The sequence below is a fragment of the Onychostoma macrolepis genome, chromosome 01 (assembly GCF_012432095.1).
Source record: "Onychostoma macrolepis isolate SWU-2019 chromosome 01, ASM1243209v1, whole genome shotgun sequence".
NCBI classification, from domain to species: domain Eukaryota; kingdom Metazoa; phylum Chordata; class Actinopteri; order Cypriniformes; family Cyprinidae; genus Onychostoma; species Onychostoma macrolepis.
Window position 1 is genome coordinate 15,849,153 of NC_081155.1, and position 15,852 is coordinate 15,865,004.

The 15,852-nt window shown below is 37.6% G+C and overlaps 2 protein-coding genes across 5 annotated transcripts in view; one reads left to right on the forward strand and one right to left on the reverse strand.

Annotated features, from left to right (window-relative positions):
* Nucleotides 1–43: 43 nt before the first annotated feature.
* cryzl1 (crystallin, zeta (quinone reductase)-like 1) lies at nt 44–5,240 on the reverse strand. Of its 3 annotated transcripts, XM_058784802.1 has the most exons (15): nt 5,171–5,240; nt 4,903–4,956; nt 4,458–4,536; nt 4,265–4,342; nt 4,049–4,121; nt 3,907–3,951; nt 3,764–3,832; nt 3,534–3,667; nt 2,677–2,788; nt 2,005–2,025; nt 1,705–1,803; nt 1,298–1,410; nt 1,033–1,138; nt 451–496; nt 44–265 (listed from the first exon to the last, which is right to left on the reverse strand). In XM_058784802.1, exons 3-15 carry the CDS (start codon nt 4,518–4,520, stop codon nt 166–168), a joined length of 1,059 nt encoding a protein of 352 aa, XP_058640785.1. In that variant the 5' UTR covers nt 4,521–4,536; nt 4,903–4,956; nt 5,171–5,240; the 3' UTR covers nt 44–165. The 3 variants fall into 3 exon arrangements, with proteins under 3 accessions (XP_058640785.1, XP_058640804.1, XP_058640794.1); XM_058784821.1 differs by lacking the exon at nt 2,005–2,025 and having other exon boundaries at nt 5,171–5,237; XM_058784811.1 differs by lacking the exons at nt 4,903–4,956; nt 5,171–5,240 and adding an exon at nt 4,772–4,898.
* Nucleotides 5,241–7,330: 2,090 nt separating this feature from the next.
* Nucleotides 7,331–15,852, forward strand: part of itsn1 (intersectin 1 (SH3 domain protein)) — a 55,799-nt gene continuing 47,277 nt past the window's right edge. For both annotated transcript variants that reach the window (XM_058784737.1, XM_058784745.1), the window contains exon 1: nt 7,331–7,578. The gene's annotated coding sequence lies outside the window, so the exon portion shown is untranslated. The remainder of the gene's footprint in view (nt 7,579–15,852) is intronic.

Below are 15,852 nucleotides of genomic sequence, written 5' to 3' on the forward strand. Positions count from 1 at the left end.
TAAATACTATTTGTTTTGTGATACATGTATTTTGGAAAGAGCCTGATTTCCAAAGAATTTTAATGTTTTTAAATACCAACAATCCATTAAAAGTGCAACTGACAAAAACATGAGATTTATAACAACTAAATTTTACAGAATTATGGAAAACATTTTGAGCCCTCTTCAGAGCTTGACAGCTATTCTTTTCCTCGTTTGCTTTCTCTGCACCATTTCCATGGAGACTGTAGCTTCATATAAAGGCACAGGGTCCTCCAACTGCGGCCTGTGCAGAGACAACAATCAAATTCAACACCATTCACACAACAAAGCTGTTTTCACACTTCCTCTGCATTACAAACACAGCCCACTTACATTCAGTTTTGAGTTCATAATTTGTGTAATAATTATTACTCTTTTTGTACAGGCTCTCAAACACACAATGTTTCTCTGTTTATTCCTCATTCTCACCTGAAAGTCCCTGTGCAGAGTTTGTCCATCACATCTTTCAGGATATCTGAGAGAGAGAGTGGACTAAAGGCAAATAACCCAGTTACAAACAGCAAACCACGTGTCCTTTATGTTGTTGACAAGGTCGTTCCAGTAGCCTGAGGACACTGGGAGAAAACCCTCAGGTCTCAAATACATCAAACTGTCATGGACTAGCCATATGCACACTCAGGAACCCAATAACCTCATTCCGACATATAGCTTCACAAAAAATGGCTCTGATACCATCTAGTTAATCTCCTTTCTTTATTCCACTGGAGCGTAAAACAGTGTTTTGGGTAAAGAATAACGGTCAGAGTCATTTTCATGGGCCTTCATGGCAAGTAACATTCAAAAGAAAATGTGTCTACTGTATAAGACACTTTAGATAAAAACGTCTGCTTAATGCATAAATATAAACGATACTAGACTGAGCTGGAAACATTGAGTATTTGATATCTCTAGGCTGATAAACTGATAAAGCTTGAATTGTTTGTAATACAACCGGACCAATCAGAAGGCAGTGTTTGGTTAAAGACTAATGTAGTTTATAGTAAAAGATACGAAGATATCGGCCCTGCTTGGCACGGGATGTTGTCCACACCTCGTCGTTAAGGAACGAGAGAGATGCTGCTTTCAGGAAGAGAATGTGGCTGTCAGGAGGGTCCAGCTTGGAAAAGAGGAGAAAAATGATTTTATTACATGTATATAAATGTAAAAATCGATTCGGCTAGTCAATATTTGATTTATATAATGAGGACACATAAAATGTTTAATGTTTAGGTATACAAAAGAGATCAGGGAACTGCGTTTTGAAGAAGCTGCTAACCTGTAAGTGATGTTCTGTGGTGACCCAATGACCTCCAACTGAAAGAAGGGTAAGGAGATCATGTTTATGTGGGTAATGCCTCTGTGCTTCTGGCTCCTCATCGTAGAGTCTCACTGTTAAAAAAAAATAATAAAAAGGCTCAAAATCATATGAACATGAAATTAAAAATGAACATGTATACACTGCCGTTTGAACGTTGGGGGTCAATACAATTTTTAAAAATAAACAATGCATTTATAACAGCAAGGTCTTTACTTTTTAAAATATCTATTCCCAGCATTTAAATAATAAATTGATATCGCAATACAACTGCTTAATGGACAGATGATCAATATTAATATAAATAATTAAAAGCACATATGTGACTTTGTTGAAATGGTTACAAATGTCATAAAGTGATGGTAAACCTCCTGAATCAATGATGATGTCCACTCCAAGACCTCCAGTTTCTTCAAGGCACGAGTCTACCAAATCCTCCTTTGAGTCCCACACTCTGATCACTCGAGCTGAAGCAAGAGATGCACTTAAGTACCGATGTTTACAATAAATCTAATTAACATTGATTAAGCATATCAAGCTGAGAGTGCACTACAAGCTGATGTATACCGAATGACTATTCTCAAAGAATAGATCTGTTGTGAGGCTTGTGTGAATATGATAGCCTGAATGAATACTTATAGAAGAGACTGCTGCCATAAATAACTTACCCAAAAGTGATTCCTGCACACCTTGAACAAGTGCAAGTGGCACAAGGAAGAAACAAGATGAAAAAGAAAGTCAAATAGCAAAGCAAGTCAAAAAGATGCTCAAGGGAGAAGTGAAAAGATGAGAAAGGCACTACCTGAAAAGGTTTGGCAATCAATATGCGTGAGTTTAAAGAAAGACAGAAATCTAGGACAAAATGAAATCAGTTCTGATCTCCAGAGCAAAGGATGGGGTTAAAAACTTTGAACTGCCAGCATTACAACACATCTTTGAAATATGAGAAATTGCCCTCGGCAACAATCCAAACTTACAAGATTTCTACATTCGGTTAGACTTGTAAAGATTTTAGACTTTCCACTTGTACATAAAATGATACCAGTGTGATGCTTTTCATATGCTCAGAAAATAAATCCACATTGCGTACTGTAAATATGAGAGGTAAACTTTACAAGAGATAATAACTTAAGATTAAAAGAGATTTGCTCCATTTGGCATTTCAGTTTGTCTGGCGTTTATCAGGGATTTTCAGAATAACTCATGCCAAGTGTTTCATAAATCTACACTGCCAGTGAAGCGCTGTCAAACTAAGCTTGAACTTCATTCTAAACTGACACTTCATGGGGAAAATATCTTCGCTGTCATTCCTCTCCACAATGCTTCACTTCAGCACCCACCCACACTCGGCCGGAGCTCTTCCAAAAACCTCTGGTCCTCCGGAGACAAAGCTGTAGCCAGGACTTTCACACCGTGATAGTGGGCGAGCTGAATGGCCAGAACTCCAAAGGGCTGCATGCACACAAACAGGAAGTTAATGATAATGAATTCAGATTTTGAAAACAGGGAGCCAAATAACGCTTGTAGATTAAAGTAACATGTTGATTCTGATGTGAGAAGATAGCTAAATAAAAACAAAATCCATTTTCAAAATCTAAGAATGACAAAATTAACCGGTTTCAACAAATGTACACTACTGTTCAAAAGTTTGGAGTCACTAAGTTTTTTTTTTTTAAGAATTAAATACTTTTACACAGCAAGGATGCATTCAAGTGATCAAGAGTGACAGTAAATATAATGTTACAAAAGATTTTTTCTGTCTTTCCAACCTGAAAAAAGCATAACAATTTCCACAAAAATATTAAGCTGCACAACTGTTTTCAAAATGTATAATAATAATAAATGTTTCTTGAGCAGCAAATCAGCATATTAGAATGATTCCTGAAGGATCGTGTGACACTGAAGACTGGAGTAATGATGCTGAAAATTCACCTTGGCATCACAGGAATAAATTACATTTTAAATTTATATTAAAATCCAAAACATTTATTTGAAATTATAATAATATTTCACAATATTAAAGCCACACTATTTCTGTAATATTTTTTAAATAAAAAAATAAATGCAGCCCTGGTGAGCATAAAATGTAAAAAAAAAAAAAATCTTACCAACCCCAAATCTGAACAGTAGAGTATATACTAATAGGAGGCAAGCATCAGGAAGGTGTTGCCCTTTTGACCTCTGCACAGATACCTACACCAGCCCCATCCAGGACCAGTACAGTCTGACCCGCAGCCATCCGAGCCAGTGTGTGGAGAGCAGTGTAAGCCCTGAGACCGTCTTTAATTACTGCTGCTGCTTCAAACCAGCTCACTTTCTCAGGCTTCTGAACTGTTATTAAAACAGAAGCATATGGGAAATACAAAAGGTAGTGTATCTTTAAGGAACTAGGTAGGACTATCGTCTATAATATAATGTGTGCAATACCTAAATTATATTCATCAGTAACCACAACAGAACAAAGGCCAGACTGCTCAGCATCCAGAGGGAGAATCCCTGAGAAGACATGCAAATGTTTATTTCATTATACACATATAAAGCAGACTCAGATAAAAATAGAGAGTTCTTACCAACAACCTCATCATCTGGCTGGAAAAACGTCACTTTGGGTCCAACTGGAAAATGATAGCATCACATCAGATTTATCAGTCACATTTATTTGATTAGATGATAAATGGTAATGGGGTCAAATATATAAGAAGTCAAGTAAACCTTGAAGAACAACCCCAGCAATCTCCCTTCCAACTGGGACCTGTTCTTTCTCAAGCTTGAGGTCCTCATACAGCTGAAAAACAGATTATGAATGCAAATATTCTGTATATGAGACACATGCTTTGAGATTTGCTATTATCATCCAGTTGCTTTTCTGCAGGTCATTCGCATCGAATCGCCAGATGTTGATCAAGATCTTGCCGACAATTAAATTACCTTAAAATCAACTGGACTTAGTACACAGCTTTTCACTTGAACTTTGACCTGATGGTCGCCAATGATAGTGGGTACATTCTGCAAAAGAAAACAACGGACATCATGCAATTAGTACGAATTGCTTATTACAGATTTCTCCAGGAAACTGTGGGCATGCAACAGAAAATGCAAAAGCATGATCATGTACTCTCACCGTCTCCTGTGAGACAAACTTCACATCACCCTGGTCTCCTGGATTGCAGTAAAGTCCCTTCATGGCAATTCTAGCTGTTCTGTAATCAGATGAATCAATGCCCAATAATCAGATTAATCAATGCCCAATGAAAGATTAACACAAGCAACAGCAACAAGCTGAATGAAATACTGTATGAATACTATTATTATTATAATATGCAATACAGAACGCTCTCTAAAGAAATTCACCACAGTTTTTGTGTGTTTGCACTTGAACTGTGCAAGTTAAAGAATATAAGATCCAAATCAAGCAGAATACGATTGCATACTAACTGCTTCTTGTTTTACTTTGCAATATCCCTATCGCGATTCTCTGTTTAATAAAGCATCGAGATCGGTGTTATAATATCTTCTTATGTTATGCTGTATAACATTTTTGCATGTAAGAGTATAATATAACCTACCACCATATAGACGACTGCGGTAGTGTTTTGTTCATTTCCTGCACGTGACTCCTCCTGTGTGACGTAGAGAAGTAGAAATATAAACTCAAAGAAGGGAAACGAGCACATCTCACAAGCAGCACAATCCGATGAGGGATTAGGTTAGATAACCGCTTGCTTATTTCCACTACATATATGTCCTCAGTTAATCTAAAATATAGAGACCGAAGTAATCTAAATTATATCAATTCATTTTAAATCAATAAATCAATGAAATGTAACATTTTACATTAAAACAGCAGTAACATCCTGAGAAATCAATGGGCTCCGTTTTCTGAGCTAGCAATGCTTGATTCGTAAACGAATCGTTCTTTTAAAATGAATCGGTTCGGTTCACAATCTGCGTGATAACCGCTTTCATATTTTAACTAAAGTATTCTCAGTTGATCGAAATATAGAGACCAGAGTACTTTAAATAAAATCTATGCAGTAACTTGTTTTTAAATCAATAAATAATGTAACAAAACAATGAAATGTATTTAATATTTAAGAAGCCAGCCAGCTCATTCTAGGCAAGCAATGTCTGATTCGAATCTGTAGAATCGGTTCACAAAACCGGTCTGGGTGCGTTGTCCAAAAGCATATGGTCACAAGTTCCGTCGTTACCAAAATAGTTCAGTGGAACTTGTGATCCTAGTTAGCTAACCATGGTTTTGTGAAAGGCACCCCTGAAGAATTCATTCACCAATCTGAATTAATTAGGCTATTGTTCACAAGGCTGTTCTCGAGTCGAGTGAAGGACTCTCACGTGCAGCGAGAACTTTCCGACCGATGAACCGATATTATATTAAGAGAGTGCGCCGATTAAGACCGTAGAAATATTACAAATAAAAATACTGAAAAGATGTTTTCTACTTGATTGTATGCATGGGGGAAAAAGTGTTATATACGCATCTAAATCTATAAACTTAGTGCTGGGCAACGATTAATTGCGATTAATCACATCCAAAATAAGTTTTTGCTTATATAATAAATGTGTGTGTGTACTGTGTATATTTATTATGTTTATATAAAGACATTTTTTTAAATATTTACATGTATTTGCATGTATGTTTATATTCATATAATTTATATTATAGGCCTATGTAAATATATTTAATATATAAACACAACATATTTTTCTTAAATATACACATGCATGTGTGATTGTTTATATATACATAATACATATTTATTATACTTTTTAATTAGCCTAACTGTTCCCTCCTGGTGGAATGACTTGCCAAACTCAATCTGAGCAGCTGAGTCCTTAGCCATCTTCAAGAAACGGCTAAAAACACATCTCCCATCTCCCACACTCTTCCATCTTTATTTGACCCTCTAACACTAGCACTCTCTATTCTAATTCTATTTTATGTGTATAAGGCAAGGTTCAAAAAGAAATGATTGATTGAGTCAGTGTGGAAGAACTTGACTGGTCTGCAGAAAGCCAAGTCCTAATCCAAGCTGAACACCTCTGGTGTGACTTTAAATGCAGATCTTGAGCCAAAAACTCTTTACCAAACACCAATGACTTGTGCATATGGGTAGAGTCATTTTAGACACTTCCAAAACTGTTGCAACAGAGATGGAAATACAGTTTTTAAATACATGAATTATGTTTCCATCTTTGTTGCCACAGTTTTGGAAGTGCCTTTTTCTGTTTTAAAGAAGGGGGTGTCCCAATACGTTTGTCCATATAGTGTATGTACAAGTCATTGGTGTTTGGCTTGCCTTGCGTTATACACAGAGGCATTGCCATGTTAGAATAGAAAAGGGTCCTGTCCAACCTGTTGCTTTAAAATTAGAAGCACACAGTTCCCTAGAATATCATTATATGCTTAAACATTAAGATTTGTACTCATGGAAATTACTAAAGTAGTCAAACCTGTTCATTAGAAGAGGGTGACCCAATACTTTTGGCAATATAGTGTATATATGGAAGTGCCAAACACACACACACACACACACACACACACACACACACACACATATACAAAGAAAACAAGTAGATAGAATAGAAAAAGAATGTAGAAAGCTAGTGTTAAGAGTTTTTTTTTTTTTAGAAAAACAAGCAGTAAGAAAACAAATAGAGAGTGCAAGTGATAGATGGTCAAGTGTTTTTTTATGTGTATATATATATATATATATATATATTAATCGTTATATTAATATATATATATATATATATATATATATATTGATATATATATATTAATCGTTATATTAATATATATATATATTAATATATATATATATACACACACATATATATTAATATAACGTTGATGAATCGTTGCCCAGCATTAAAATGCGTGATAAAATATAATAATAATAAAAATAGTTGTTAATACAAAGAATATTAGAGTACTACTGAGTTCCTCCAGGTTTGAGCCGCGGTGCGCCCCCTGTCTGCAGTACGCGCGCAGACGCGGATACCTGAATGACTTGCGCACGTTTCATTTTTCCCTCTTTTTACTTCACTACTAGCGAAGCTGAGAGGGAAGAAACGAGGAGCCAGAAGGAGCAACGAAATAAGCCTGGAATTTATCTCGCACGTTAAAAAAGGGAAAGAAGAGTCCTCCTTCTGTCATTCCATGCTCCTCTAGCGTGTTCCCTCACAGAGTGCTGGAGATATAATGGGAACTGAATGATGAGGTAAGAGTGTTTGTGTGTCTCGGGCCGATTGTCCTTTTTTTTGACAGTGACTGCGGCCGCTGCATTTCAGGGCGCGCTTCGTGCGAATCTACGTTACCAGTAACGTTCCGCTGTTTGGCGCAAGGCAACGGTCACCTCAACGGTCTTTTCGGCTCGGTAACTGTAATAATACCCTCCTCTATTCGTTTATTCGTAAAAGGAGGCCTCTGTAAGCTCTCCTTTCACGCAGAGATTGCAGCTAAGGCTCAGCTCTGATTTACTGGTGTAACGTTAACGTTAGTTAGCAAACGGCTAACGGCTGCTGGTGTGTAATTATCACTGACAGGAGGTTAAAAACTGGATTTCTGAGGTAAAACTCACCGATATAGTGGACTATTTGGACCTTGAGAGTGCTGAGGTAATGTGTGTTATACAGTATGGAGGGTGTAGTAACAGTGAGTTAACCAACTGTGTGATGGAGTGCAGATGGAGAGACCCTGCTGATAGGGGGCATTTTTAAACCAGCTTCTTCAGCTCGTCTCCACACATAGCTGCAGGTCTTATCTCTACATATTGTTGTTTTTTACTGTGACTCTCCCATTTCTTTTCCAGTGCAGTCAATACACATGTGTGTGCATACTGGCCTGGAGAAGCAGAGGTTATTATCCTGTGATTATGTCTGAAGGAAGGTGATTAAAAGGCTCAGATCCTGTAGTGCAGTCTGGCCGTGGATTTGGGTGCTTTGTCTTAAAGCCACTATCATATATGTAAGCACTGTCAGAGATTGGAGGGTGGTTTACAAGATCTTGTGAGCAATGCAGCTGGAGCCAGTTGGCCTAGGTCAGTCTGGTTGTAAACCTGGTTCAGTCCTGGTTTATAGAGGCACTCCTTCTTGATCACAAGACTGAAGTGGAAAACCTGCTTTGGCAGGTATCCTGAGAAATGCTTTAAAAATGTGATCTCACTATAACTGATTTAGGATCAGATCATTAGTTACTAGAATGTACCAACATATTCAAAGATGTATACATCCAAATGTAAAAGTTGAATACAAATTGATCTAAATATCAATCATTAACCTGATTATTGAAGATGTGTTTCTGTAATTTACTGGTCAAATGTATAATAATATTGAAACATTAATCATAAGTTGGGCATATTGTGGTTTTAAAAGTATAAAACACATTAATAAAGCAGATACTCTAGAAATAATTTTTTGGACATTCAGAATACCCACCATAAATTAATGTGAATTTATATTTGCCTATAGTAAAACCACACTAAATCTGAGTAATATCAGATAGTGAGTGATATTTTATTTTACTGTTATTTTTTACAAATATTTACTGTTATTTTACATAACTTGCAGACAAGTGAGAATTAATGGGTTGATTAGCTGTTCAAAATGACTGAAATTCAGCATAAAATGTAAAGAGCATCTTCATTATTTTCAAACCTACAAAGTATGAATGGATGATCACGTTTTGACATATCGATCTTCTTCTAGTCACGCTTGTTCATGTGATACGAATTTGTTCACTATTTGTCTTGACCTTTGAAACACGATGAAAGCTCGTTTCCGGTCTCCCACGTTTGCATGTGTATAAATGGAAAAGTGCAGTTTGGTTGCCCCTTTAGTTTGTTCTTATTACATTTATACAGGAATATTCCAATGGTTGTTGAGCATGTAAACGTCTTTTTCAAATGAAAATTTAATCAGAAAATGGCCTTTAATCTGAAAGTAATGTAAACGTTGTGGCGCTTACAGCCTTGTTTAGATGAGGATAATGGAGCATTTGAAAGCCTCTGTTTTAAGTGCAGGCTCAAGGGGAGCTTATTGTTAGGCTGTTCGGTTCATGAGTCATTAGAGGCTGTTTTTGCAAACTCAAGTTTATCTGGCCACTTTCTCTCTTCCATCCATTGATTCACCATTCTCTGTTCCCCATCCCCCACAGGTGTACAGCAGAGATTTAGTCTGGGGTGCAAGATAAAAGAGATCCGCAATCCACTATGCACCGCTCTGTCTCAGCAGGATGGATGATAGGCCAGCCATGTGTGTGTGTGGGTCTGATCTTTTTTTGTTCACTGCTGATATGCGCGCTGCCCTTTTGCTGCTCACTTTGAAATTTGTTTCTCTTTGTACGATCATTGGCTCAGAAGCAGCTTTTTGTCTAGATAATTAGGTTAACAGGAAGAGCGAGGGACCCTCAATCTCTCACTCCAGTGGTCTGCTCCAGGAGGCCTGAATAATTTCAGTCATTCCTGCCTGCTTTTTGCTAAACAAATTGTGAATGATGGTCTTTAAGTGTGTTTGGTGTGCTGCTGGAGTTAAAGTTTGAGCCTGTGTATGCATGTAGAGCAGGGACGATGATTTTTGAAATGCACAATTAATGATGAAATGATGTGTATTACAGAAAATTGGAATCTCAGCTATAGGCCTATATGATTACTGTCCGATGAAGGGATAGTTCACCAAAAAATGCAAATTCTGTCATTCATTAATCACCCTCATGTCGTTGCAAACCCGTAAGACCTTCGTTCATCTTCGGAACACAAATTAAGAGATTTTCGATGTAATCCGAGAGCTTTCTGACCTTCCATAGACAGCAACGCAGCTACCACATCCAAGGACATTGTTAAAATAGTCCATGTGACATCAGTGGCTCAACCATAGTTTTATGAAGCTATGAGAATACTTTTTGTGCACAAAGAAAACAAAAACAATGACTATTTAAAAATGTATTCTCTTCCGTGTTAGGAACTAGAGATGCTTGAGCATTTTGTCCTTTAGGGTCACATCTTGTGACCTCATGTCCTGTTTTTGGTTTGTTTAGATGTATTTGGTCCATGTTGCATCCATATTTCAATCAAACCGCTCCAGAATTCATTTTGAAGTGGATCGAGACTTCTGACCCTGTTTTGTGTGCATCAAGGTTCGGACGGCAGCGATCATGCTTACTCAAATGAGCCACACTAGCAGAGCAATTAGTGTTTGTTTTAATCGAACCAAACATGCCAAGTGTAAGCACCCTTGTTCGGGTTTGATGCTTATAACTTTTAATTGACTTATACCCTTATCGTCATTTTAATTCATAATTTGTTATTGTTGTGAACACCGCTTTTTATCAATGTTTTTGCTGCTTTAGTTTAAAGCTAAGTATTATTTAGAGTCTTATTTACAGTATATTGTTTAGCCATAAATCTTTAGTCTGGCTATGTGGTGTTTGTCTGTGTGTGTGTGTGTGTGTGTGTGTGTGTGTGTGTGTGTGTGTGTGTGTGTGTGTGTGTGTGTGTGTGGTGTTTTGCACAGAGCAGTGACTGTAACCTTGTCATAATATTGGACAGAAGTACAACGAGACAGGCCCTCTTCCGGAAGCTGTTGTATTTAGTCTAATAGGTGATTCGTTCTGTTCCAGGCTCAGATTCTGCTCAGACAAAACCGGTAAAATCCATTGAAGAAGTACTATCCGCTCTCACTGTTACAGCTGAGCTGTTCTGCCTACCTCAGCTGCAGAGAAAGCACTTCTGCTTCCGTGTTTATGGACCTTTCTTAAATGCTTCAAGATGGAACTGAACAAATGAGCCGATATCAGATTATTATCAGAGTTTTTATTTCTGTTTAAGCGAGCAGGTTGTGATACTGAATCTTTTACTAGCCTAGCAATGTGAAACAGCTTCAGTGTGTTTTGAAAGATCGGTGAGGATGATTTGCTATCAGCGATGATGAAAGCTTAGGGTTGCGTTTCATTTTAAGCTAGATTCATTCCTCTGCATGTGTCTGGACTGCATTACGTATGGGTGGGGTGCAGAATGTCTGTGTTTTGTTGAGTGGTGAATGGAATAGTTGGGGGTGTCAGTGGAACCATAAACATCTCTGAATATCATTTGAACACTATATGACTGTGGCGAGATTGACTCCCACATATCTTTCGGCCATGTCCTTGAAGGAAGCCAGCAGCTTTGCAGTGGATTGTGTGTATGCTCTTCATAAATTGCTGTTCTTTCTAGTACCGTATCAGGTATTGATGTTAAGGGGTTGAAATTGTATTCATTCTGCGACCGTTGAGGCTCAAACGACTGCTTGTGCAGTGAAAGTGACCTGTGGGTAGAAGTTCAAATACGCTGTTTACTCTCTGCTTATGTTCTGCAGTCGAAGCCAAACATGGTCCAGGAAAGACTGTTGTGCTTTTGTGAGGAATGCAAACGTGTGTGGGTGCGATTGGCTGAGTTTTTCACATAGAACCCCAATCTTTTTTGAAAGGAATGCAGACAGGAGTGTGCGTGTGATGTTAACACTGTTAATACTTGCACTCTCTTTGGCCCTGGGCTCTCTTGTCACCTGACTAATGAATCCACAGTTGGATGTGTTTGAGTGTGTGTCTGTGTTTGTACATGTTTTTTCATAGTGTCTGCATGAGGTGAAGTTCAGCGAGTGAGGGAGACTAATCTTGCTTCTAATTCTGATATTGACTGATGAGTTTATAAAGTAATGAAAAAGTGATCAACACACTCCAGATATTTATCTTAAGTATTGATATTTTTCTATATCATTCAAAAACGTTTGTATTAGTAAGATTTGACATTATTTATTAATAATATGTAAAATGAGTTCCTCGATTAGGGATGTCTGAGTTGATTCTTGCAGCTTCTTGTCAAAATTGGAAATACAAGTCATTATATTTTTATGACATGTTCACACTAGCACTGCATTGTTTATAGAGAGTACGTTCAAATTACTGCCATGTTAATGTTACATTTTAAAAATAAAGTAACTTTTAAAAAAATCTGGCGCAGGGGAGATAGGCTGTCATTTTGACTTAGAAGAAAACAGAAAAGTTAAATTTCCATTTAAAGGGATAGTTCACCCAAAAATGAAAATTTGATGTTTATCTGCTTACCCCCAGGGCATCCAAGATGTAGGTGACTTTGTTTCTTCAGTAGAACACAAACTAATATTTTTAACTCAAACCGTTGCAGTCTGTCAGTCATATAATGTCAGTCAATGGGACTCACGCCTTTGAGAGAAAAAAAAACATACACAGACAAAACCAAATTAAACCCTGCGGCTCGTGACGATACATTGAGGTCTAAAGACACGAAACAATCAGTCTGTGCAAGAAACCGAACATTATTTATATAATTTTTTTGTTTACCTCTGATCCACCGCAATGTCCAACTTTCCTGAGCACGTTCATAACAGCCATGGCATAGTAGACGCATAGGCGGATCTAAACAATGAGTGAAGTATACGCGCGACAGATCGCTTCCACGCATGCGTCTACCATGCCAAACAAAACCCCTAGTCTAGAAATAGATATAAACAGCTAAATTTCAACTGAAAGTTTTCTTAGTGTTCAAACTAACACTTTTAGTCTATCAGTCAATAAATTAAGGGACCTGAGCCATCAAAAATGTCATAGATGCCCTGGCAACCTCATGTAAATGCTTTGTGATTGGTGGTGCAGAGTAATGCACAAGCAAGCACCACTCACATTGTCTTCAGAATAGTGATGCACTGAAATAAATTATTTACCAAAACCGCAATTTTCATTTTCATTTAACCAAAAACTGATGCAATTTGGCTAATTAGGTAATTGAACTCTCTGCTATTCAAGGTATTGAGTTCTCAGGTGATAAGTTAAACCATTTGTGATTCCAGAATAAATTAAATCAGTTTGTAGAAGTTCTTCAGCAATGAACTGCCTCAAATTTGACACATTTCTGCTATAGCATCATTTTTAGTGTGTTCACAGTGGTTTTATATTTCCGAAAGAAATGCCGACTCAGACAAAACATGTCATTGGAGAAGTTATAGTGGCCTTCCGAAACTATTTTGGCTGGAAAAAAAAAAAAATTGGTGGATCGCTAATTCAGAAATATAGAGTCTTTATTTTATGCACATTTTGTTGTTATATTCCCTCTTGTTAACACTAATACTGAAAGATAGTAGAAATGTAATTAATCAATGAGTATGGAAAAATTGGGGTTGTGATGTGGATGGGTTCTTTAAAACAGGACTATTCATTTATACTGTTATCAGCACGTTGTAGTAGATTCGCCTCTTGTCGTCTCTGAGAGTATATACACTGTTAATGCAGCGTTAGAAAACTCATTCAGTTTTTTAACTTTCACTTCCTGTATGTAGTTAAGACGTTAAAAGTTTGCACGTTGCTTGTGTGATATCCATTGGCTCACCTTCATGGTTTAAAACAGAAATATTTCCAGTATTGCGACATAACCGCAAACCCCCATCATGCATGTGTATCTTAAAGCACGGATACATGAACGAGGAATCAAATCGTTATGCCGCACTGTCTGAAACACTTTCCATGCTTGTGTGCGCTTCGAGTGTGTGCGAGTACAGCGCACAAGTAACGAATTGAGTTCTGTTGAGTTTCTTCTTCTTGTGGTTTTAAATAGCTTAAATGTGTAAATTGGCAAATTAATCTGTGAATCGCATGCCGAACGTTGGGGTCTGGACCTGGTCTGTATATCACGGATCTACTGCGATTTGTTGAAGCCCTAATAGCCATGACAGATCATAGCAATCTTTTATTTACTAATTTAACATGAAATTGTCAAATTGCTACTCCATATCAATCGCATACACAGAATAATTAGAACAATCATTTACGCACTAAATAACAGATTTACCCCAGAACGTTCTCGCGACCCGTTAGGAATTCTTCTACGGCTTGGTAGTGGGTCGTGACCCGGTGGTTGGGGACCTCTGGTATAAGACGTGCAGATCTTCTGAAAGCTTTTGTTTGTTTGTGTTTCTAGTGTGTTCTGCAGAACACTTCCCTTTCCTGGTCTTTCATTCAGAACGGCTGTGTTTGAGAGCATTGTCCCGAGGAAAAGCTTCATTAGAATCAGAAAAAGGGTGACAGGAAAAAGTAGGTCAGATGCTCAAAGACACACACACATACGGTCATTAGCAGGGCCGCGACAAGGGCCGGTTCTACTGTGTGACAATGTCACTAGCATTGCAGTGTTTGACACTGCGCTCTGCCAGTGAGAGAGAGCGTGTGAGTCACCAGTGTCCTGTTTAATCAGGGGAACTGGATGTTTTCAGTATTGAGTCAAGCTCTCTGCAAAGGGCTTAGTCCTCCATCTTGAGAAATACCCCACTGCTTCAGATTAGACCTCAGACAGTACAAACACACCCTGGAGCCAGTGCTATTCAGACATAATGGATTTCTGCAAATTGTATGTTCATAATAAAACAAGAAAAATTGCACGGTATAGAAATTGCTCAACAAATGGCATAGCGTACGATGCTTAAGATCATGCAAATGAATGCTTTGTATAGTAGTGTGTTTTAGTGCAAACTCTAATGTCAGATGTATAAAGCGGAAAATGAAGCATATTTTCACATCAGCATTTTTCCGAAGAGTCAGCAGGCGGGGCAATGTGATCGGGTGGTCAGAGTGATGCAATGTGAGTGTGAAATATCATGATTTCCTCACACCTTCAGCTTCTGCACTGCTCTCTGCCAGCTCTTCAGGAAAACAGACATGTTTTATTTCCAGTATGTTGTAAAGTAATTATTATTTTTCCATTAATTAAATTGCTGTACTACCGGTATCATCTCACACCTTTAATATTTTAATATATGTTTTCATTTCCTTCATTTCATTTCTGGTTCTTGCCTTGCTGAATGAAATATTTAATTGTCTTTTCTTCCCTGTTGTGACACATATCTAAGTGAATAATTGTAGGATGGAATGGTTTTGTTCATCAGGAATTAGTTGGATTTTTGAGTCATTGTCATTTACCAATTTTGCTGTGATCTCATGGTGCACACGTCATCAGAGTCACAGAACAAAAGGGGAAGTTAAATCATTAATTAAAAAAACACTGCAATATCCCATTAAAAAATATATGAATTGCCCATTTTGATTTTGAATATAAATGCCCTGATTGCTTAGTATTGTAAACTGAACGAAAGTATTTATTGTACTACTAGGGATGTGACGAGATCCGATGTGTCTCACGAAAACGTGACGATATCCTCGCAAAATATTTTGCAATGTTTACATTAGAGCTGCACCATTAATCGTTAAAAATTGCGCTTGTGATCTTGATTCAAACACCCACGCGATCTTATTCCTGAATGACAACGATTCAGCTATGTCTGTTAAGACTGTTTCACATCGCGAGTGTCAGGGGAGAAAAAAAAAAAAGTGTCTAAAAATCTCGTCTCGTTCTCGTGAACCCTGTCTCGTGTCTCGTCTCATCTTGTGGGATAAGTGTCTCGTCATACCCCTATGTACTACATAAGTATGATGACTA